The sequence below is a fragment of the Sarcophilus harrisii genome, chromosome 5 (genome assembly GCF_902635505.1).
Source record: "Sarcophilus harrisii chromosome 5, mSarHar1.11, whole genome shotgun sequence".
In the NCBI taxonomy this organism is placed as follows: domain Eukaryota; kingdom Metazoa; phylum Chordata; class Mammalia; order Dasyuromorphia; family Dasyuridae; genus Sarcophilus; species Sarcophilus harrisii.
In genome coordinates this window covers 192,955,856-192,964,411 of record NC_045430.1, presented here as the reverse complement: position 1 = coordinate 192,964,411, position 8,556 = coordinate 192,955,856, and the positions used below count along the sequence as shown (strand labels likewise).

The 8,556-nt window shown below is 35.4% G+C and overlaps 1 protein-coding gene across 1 annotated transcript; it reads right to left on the bottom strand.

The window, feature by feature from the left end:
• Positions 1 to 1,878: 1,878 nt before the first annotated feature.
• LOC100924585 (olfactory receptor 13-like) lies at positions 1,879 to 3,521 on the bottom strand. The gene has a single exon (XM_003771721.3). It carries the CDS (start codon positions 2,842 to 2,844, stop codon positions 1,912 to 1,914), a length of 933 nt encoding a protein of 310 aa, XP_003771769.1. The 5' UTR covers positions 2,845 to 3,521; the 3' UTR covers positions 1,879 to 1,911.
• Positions 3,522 to 8,556: the final 5,035 nt, after the last annotated feature.

Genomic DNA, 8,556 nt, shown 5'->3' with positions numbered 1-8,556 from the left:
AGGGGTCGAGTGCAGACAAGCGCAGGGTCTCAGGATAGTGTGGAGTCCCATGAGCAAAGGAATCTAATTGGAGAAATCTACAGCAGTGTTGACTACTCTGTCCTGGTTGCAAACCAGTAGATCAGCAGATAAGCTGTAAGACACCCAACACAAATACAAAAGGCAAATAGTGAGCCCCTGAACCCTAGAATAACTTGGGATCTGGTCACACCCACCCAGCATCAACCTTGTGTAGCCAATATGACCTGTAGAGAAGGCTTGGACAATCTCCCTGTTGCCCTAAAAACAGACCCCCAACATTTTAAAAAATGAGCAAAAAAGCAAAAAAAAAAATTCTAACCATAAATACTTTTATGGAGAAAGAGAAGAACAGATTTCAAACTCTGATGACACTATAAGCAGATCATCTCCAGATAAAGCCTCAAAAAGTGATATGTATTGGTTCCCATCTCACAAGGATCTATTGGAAGAATTTTAAAAAGATTTTAAAAGAGGGTTAGAGGAAAAGAAAATGAGAACTAAGAGGGTTTGGGAAAGGAAACAGAAATTACCTGAAAAAACTCCTTTAAAATAGACTTATTGAAATGGAAAAAGCTAATAGTTCCTTTCAAAATAGACTCAATGAAATGGAAAAAGCATGTATTGCCTTACAGAATAGATTTAACAATATTAACAATAGAGTCATGAGTAAAGTACGTACAGGGAAGTGGCAAAAATAGTTTTAAAAATATGTATCTTCTATTTATTTAATTCACTATTTCCCAATTACATATAAAATGTCTAACATTCATTATTTAATCACTTTGAGTTTTAAATTCTTTCCCATCCTCCTATCCCTACCCCTCCTTGAGAAGATAAGCAATTTGATATCAATTATACATGTGATATCATGCAAAACAGAAAATATATTTCCATATTAGACATGTTGCAAAAGAAAACAGAAAAAAAGAAAAATAGGGAAATTTCTAAAAAGCATAATTTAAAAGTGATTAATAGTTCAAAATTTTTCTCTTTCTGGAGATAAATTGCATTTTTATCATGGACCTTTTAGAAATCCTTTGGACCATTGCTATTCATTAATTAGAATAGCAAAGTCTTTTACAACATGGTATCCATTTATAATATTCTCCTGGTTCTGCTCAGTTCACTTCACATGAGCTCCTACTAAGTTTCCCTAGGTTTTTCTGAAACCATTTCTTATAGCATATTATTATTATTCCATCACAATCACATCACAATTTGTTGATCCATTTCCTAGTTGATGAGTATCTCCTCACTTTTCAATTTTTTGCCCACCATAAGTGTTGTAGATATATTTTTGAAGAAACAGTGGCTTTGGTTTGTCTAAGTACAGTCATGCAACATTAGCCCTACCTCCAAACAACTCCCTTCCCTGTCTGGCTCCCTACAAAGACCAATTCCAGTGTTGTTCTTTTTTACTTTATATTTCCACAATGTTTTTGTAGCATGATAGTCATGTACTGGGATTTGCTTTCAGCATGTAGAGTTTCAATATAGCCTTGAATGATTTTCCAGATCATTATTCAAAGGATTATGACTTCATTGTTTAAAACTTCCAAACTCAAAATCCTTTTAGGATACACTTGGATCTTGATTACAAACACCTAAGTAGCAGTATTTCATGTATCCTTTGGTACTTTAGTACCTTAGAAATTTTCTACAGACTATTCAAAAAGATAAGTGAAATATATATACTTTTGAAGACTCATAGGTTAATTGATTTTGAGCTCAAAGGGATATCAGAGGACATCTAGTTCATATTCCTCATATTATAGAAGAATTATATTCTATTTTACTTTTTATTAAGCAATATGAAATCAGATTTCAGGTTACTTTTATAACTCTTATCAGAATATAATCATAATTATTGAATTCTAATTGTTAAACCTTTTAGAATGGTCTTCCTTTCCCTAGAACTCTCTTTAGGGCACCGTTTACTTCATGGTTCCTTAGACTGTAAATAAGGGGATTCAGCATTGGGTTAAATAGGCTATGGAACAGAAGAAGATATTTCTTTTGCTCCTTGGGGTTCCCATGCTTGGGTCCAATGTACATAATGATGGCAGTGCCATAGAAGAGTCCTACTACACAGAGATGGGAGGAGCATGTAGAAAAAGCTTTCTGTCTGCCTTCCCTTGACTGGATACGCAAGACTGCACAGAGGATTCGCATGTAGGAGATTACAATTGAGGAAAGGGGTCCCACCAACACAGAAGCAGCCCCAGCCAAGACCAAGATCTCATTGATATGAGTGTCAGCACAAGCAAGTTTGAGAATAGCTAAGATTTCACAAAAAAAGTGATTGATTTTCTGGGGACCACAGAAAGGCAATGGCAGCAATAAAATTAGGTGGGCCAAGGCCAGAAGGAACCCAAGGGCCCAAGAGGTGAGTGCTAGAGAGATACACATTCTCCAATTCATGATGACAGTATATCTGAGGGGGTGGCAGATTGCCACATAGCGATCATAAGACATTACTACCAAGAGAAGACATTCTGTGAGGGCAAAAGTCAAAAAGAGAAATGTCTGAGTTAGGCACCCAGGATATGAGATGGGTTTGACTGGGTCCAGCAGGTTTGCTAGCATCTGAGGCACAGTGTTACAGGCATATGAAATGTCAACTATTGCCAAGTGTGAGAGGAAAAAATACATGGGGGTGTGGAGTCTGGCCTCCAGAGAGATGAGTCCTAAGATTACTCCATTCCCCATTAGGGTGAAGGCATATAGCAGAGAGAAGAGTCCAAGGAGAAACATTCGCATGTCGGGGCCAACAGGAAATCCCATCAGAATGAATTCTTTAACCACTGTCTGATTGTTTATCATACTTCTGTGACAGAGACAAAAAGATCATTTAGGCAAAGTGTTTTAAAGAAAGCTATTATCCAGTGTTTTGTACATTTTTGAAATGTATGAGTATGGAATCCTTTGAGCAACCTTATTTTAATGTACTTTTAGGCATCTTATTTTGATCAAAATAATACATTAGTAGTAGTTTTTTTCACACAAATATTGAATTTCCAACAAATAACTTCTATAATTTTTCTTTAATGAAGATTAGTACCTTCTCTGCAATTTATAGCTGTTAAGCATTGCAAAATAGCACTGGGAGATTAAATGATTTGCTCACACTTATGTGGGCACACTTTGACATCAATATGTCAAAGGCAAGACTTGAATCAGACCTTCCTGAATCTGATGATTCCTTCTTCTACATTACATCATATTGTCTTCCTTGCCAAAGAGATTATTTTAAAAACATACCTGGTCTCCATTATTGTGAATCCTCCTTCTTAAGTATATGACAATCCCTCAGTGCTATATTTGGTAATCTTCATAATTTTCTCTGTAGGTTAAAAAATTTCCCATCACATTATTGTCTTGCTTTGTTTGATTTTTGGATAATAGGTATATTTTCCCCTTTATTTCAAATAGAAAAAGCAATCAGTTTTTGATTACTTACTATATGTAATGGTATCACTCATTATATCTATAGAGGTATGTTCTATATAGTATATTATATGTAGTAATATCACTTACTATAAATATCTCTCTCTCATAGAACTCACATTTTAATAATAGGATATTACATCAACAAACATATACTTTCAAAAATCACTCTTTTTTCCAGCATATGCAGTTATAGGGCAGAAGAGAAGTAAGAAAGTGATTGTTGGAGGAAAATATCCAGAAGAATCAATGACAAAGGAAGCAGAATAGCATCTGTGGACAGGAAACACACATCTTGATTTTTGATAAGCTCATCATTTTGATTTAATAGACACAGGAAGTTTGGAAGAGTGAAAAGTAAAAGATCAAAAACAGACCTTCTGATGTGGTTTTTAAGAGAGAGAATTAGTGAACCTAAAGATCCCAGGATTCATACTTTTATTTTTATATTAGTCCTTTTGAGGAGCCCAAATCTGTTGTTAAAAATAGATCATTACCAAAGTAGCAATAACATAATATAAACTCGTGTCCATAATGTCTAATTACCTAATCAAGACAGGAAGAAACATTTATTAAGCCCCTACTCTGTGCTGGACATGATGGAGGAGGTTGTCTTGCTATCTATATACTTTTCTACTTGGGCCCCCAGTATCCCATTATTTTCTTACCTTCCTGTGATATTGACTGTCACTTGATGAATTTAGTTACCCTGACTCAATTGCACAATTCAATTTTGTAGTGACAATAGAAAAGGAATAATGAGAATTTTTGTCTCTTGGCATCTCATTGCCTAGGGCATCCCAAATAAATTCTTTTACCTGTCTTCTGACTGTCTGTGGAAGGGAAAATAAGAGTAGCTCACCTACTATGCCACTTCTGAAGAAATTACCTCTAGAATGTGTTCAGTTCAGGCAACAATCACTATTGGTAGCAGAAAGACTAACTACCTGGTCCATAGTTTGGGGTGAGAATAGCACAGTCCAACATTACTGGCAGTAATTTCTATAAGTCAGGATCTGGTTAGAAGGATTCCTTTGTCCTCTTTGGCTCCTCATGGATTTAGTTGTGTCATGTGAAACTTTTACCACCAACTATTCTCTGCAATGATCATAGACAAGAGAAATTGAGAGGAAACAGAGTACCCAGGATCCATACAATGCATATCAGCATTTTAGTAGCAAAGCAGCTAATGGAGCCAATCATGCTATTCCCATCCAGATATTAATCTGGCTATTGATGCCTTGAACTTGTCTATTGTTATGAATTATCACCTACACCTCCCAAGCGTGCTACATTTGGAGTTAGAAGACATGACCTCCAGTCCCAGCTTTACTTACTAACTGTGTAATCTTGGTTAGTCAGGCATTTCTTATATTCTTATTATTTATCAAGCACTGTGACAACTGCTGGAAACATAAAGAAGGCAAAAGATAGAGAAACTCACATTCTAATGGGGGAGACAACAAACAAATAACCATGAACAAATACAATATATACAAGATAAATTGTAGATAATTTTAGAACAACAAAAGGAAGGAATTAAAGAAGATTGGAAAGGGCTTCTAATAGAAGGTGAAATTTTAACTGAGACTTAAAAGAAGTCAGGGAAGCTAAGGGGTGTAATGAGAGAGACAGCTGCAAGCATGGTGTATTGCCAAGTGAAAATGGATGGAATAATGAGATGAGATATTGTGAGCAAGGAACAGTAAGGATGCTGATTCATCACAGATTACATGGAAGAGAGTAAATGATAAAACTGAAATGTGAGGAAGATACTTAACCTCTTTGATCCTCGGTTTCCTCAACTGTAACATGAGAAAATAGTACTAGATGACTTCTAAGGTTTCTTCCAGTTCAAATCTGTGTTTCAACAATCCTTTGACTTTCTATGTCCCATTCATCCAAAAATCTGTGATTTCTATGTGTTATCTTGTGAGCGTAATGAAAAAGCCCTTCTTTTTTACCTCATTGTTGGGCATGAACTTAAAGGAAGCCTCACCAAAACCGAGTTGAGGTTCATCTATAAGTTACCATTTTATGTCTAAGTTCCCATTCTCTTTAGCAATTACTCTTGGAAATGTCTTGTATACTGAAATCTCACTATCCCCCTTGGTTTTAGTTGAGATATTATTTGAGAGTCATCTCTCCAAAAATAGGGAATTTTCATTTCCTATTAACTAAATATAATCTTACATCTCAATTATCACAAACTTCAGTAAAGAAGGCCCAAGGGGCATCATACTCATTCAGGGAAAATAAGAGCCCAATCATTAATCCAAATGCATTTACCTACCTATTTATTCCCTACAGGGTGACACAAGATTGTTTTTGTCTTTCAGGGCTCCTGTGAGAGAAATTCAAGGGAAAAGCCATAAGCAGAAAGTTTCAATACACAGAAGTATCTATACACAGGAATTTCAAGACAGAGATCATATTCTAGATATCCATTACATATTGTTATTGTTGTTGTTCATTATTCAGGGATGTCTTTGTGACCCATTATGGGTTTTTCTTGGTAAAAAATACTGAAGTTGTTTGCTATTTCCTCCTACAACGGCAAACAGCAGTTAAGTGACTTGCCTGGGATACCCAACTAGTGAATTGTTGGGACTGAATTTGAACTCAGATCTTCTTGACTCCATTCACTGAGTCACTGAGTTATCTTAAAGGGAAAAAAGCTAATAAGTGAAAAAAACTGGATTTGAACTAACATCTTCCTAATTCCAAACCAAACAATCTATCCACTGAGTCATCTAGCTGCCTCTATTCATTATCATCTATTATCTGTTAGATAGTACCTTCCACTAAATATGTGCTCTTGTTGTTCATTCCTGAACATGAATTTGTTGAAATTGGGAGAAGCTAATACTACTCCTAGGTGACAGTGATCTGGCTCCTGGATCACACTCCTGTAGTTCATACTCTTTTTAATACCCCTTCTTTAATAGAATATGTGCTCTTTCATTACTCATGGTCCTCCCTCCTCTTTCCCCTTTTTATCTTCCCCTAACACACTCTCCAGAGGTGAAAAAAAGAATGAATTTCAATCCAGAGTCTCTGTATCAATATATTATACTGTGCTACATAAATTAGAGGCAATAACTAAGAGCTGGATCTTAGGACACTGGGTTGTAGGAATGGAAGTAAAATGTAGGATTTGGGGAGTGAAGAAAACTTCCAGAGTATCTCAATGGGATGTATTAGTTATAATTTGAGTAGGATTTATTTTTATAATGACACACTTATTGACCAAACTTCTTTTTGGAATCATTCTCTGTCAACTCTGTCCTTTTCCTCAGGAAGCTGTGGGATTCTCCAAAGCCCAGGGACTCCTAGATCAGTGATTATTTGTCCTCTTATCATTGGCATCTTAATAGCTTAGAAATTCAAGCGATCTCTCCATGATAAACAGCTTAGAAAAATCTCAGGGACTATGATAATTTCATAGCTTTATTCTGTTTGGCTTTTTAAAAGAAACTAAAACCCTCTTTTTTATTCTTGAAACAAAGACAAAGAGCCATTTTATTCATCAAATAAACAAATAAAGCAAAAATCTAATTGTTTAGCCAATGAATTCTCAAGTTTCTCACTGTCTTGCCCTAAATACTTGAAATGGGCCAGCAAATAATTAGGCATGGTAACCTGGGATTTTTGACATTTAGTCAACTAGTTGATAGAATGAGAGCAAGCCCCATTACTAGAAAGCCTGATTCTACTAGTTTTCAATTTATCTTTCTACATTTTTTCCTTTGCTTCTTCAAGGTGCTGCTGCTACTAATCTAATCTTCCTTTGTGTCTCAGTAGGCTTCTTCTTCACCTTGATTCTTCTTTTCCTGAATAGAAGCTGTCAAAATAGCTTTTTCCTTCTTATTTCACCCAAGAACTCTTAGTGGCTGCATTTTTCATCTTGTTCCCCAAATCACATAAATGAGGCAATGGTCTTGGTCACATTTTTTTTGCCTCCAAACCCCAAATTAATATAAATATCTATCTTTCACTTCATTCATGTATCTAAGGTACATCAATTCCTAAACAGTTTTGTGACATTGAACTCCAGAGAAGTCATACCCAAATAACTCCTATGAAACATATTCTAAAAACATTTCCATATTTCTGTTATTATTCTAATATTTGCAAACCTTAGAATCACGTGGAATAATATGACATTAGCATCACATTCTAATTAGAACACTGGAGAAGGTATCAAAATATTGTAGCTGGCATTTGCATACTGACTTAAGTTTTACAAAGTACTTTACATACATTTATACATTTGATCCTCATGTGATCCAGATGCTTTTCTTCTTATTATTTTATATATGTGGAAACTGACACTCAGAGGTAATGTCCCATCATTTTCTCATTTAGATCAGAGAGCCTGTATGTTTTAAGTTCTTCTGAAGTGATAAAAGTAATATAACATTTCCCAATTGATAAATGGTCAAAGGATATTTTCAGATGATGAAATTAAAGTCATTTATCATTATATATAAAAATGCTCTAGGAAATTACTATTGATTTTTTTTAAAAATGCAAATTAAAAGAACTCTGAGGTACCACTTCACACCTCTCAGACTGGCTAAGATGACAGGAAAAGATAATGAAAAATGCTGGAAGGGATATGGAAAAACTGGGACACTAATGTATTGTTGGTGGAGTTGTGAAATGATCCCACCATTCTGGAAAGCCATCTGGAACTATACCCAAAGGGCTATAAAACTGTGCATATCTTTTGACCCAGCAGTCCCATTATTGGGTTTGTATCCCAAAGGAATCATAAGGGAGGGAAAAGGTCCCACATATGTAAAAATGTTTGTAGCAGCAGTTTTTGTGACAGCAAGGAACTAGAAAAGGAGTGGATGACCATCAATTGGGGAATGGCTGAACAAGTTGTGTTGGTACATGAAGTTAACAGAATATAATTGTTCATTAAAAATGATGAACAAGCTGATTATAGAAAGGCCTGGAAAGATTTACATGAACTGATGCTGATCAAAATAAACAGAACCAGGAATACTTTGCACATAATAATATCAAGAATGTGGGTTGATCAACTATGAAAGTCTTGGTTCTGCTCAGTAGTTCAAT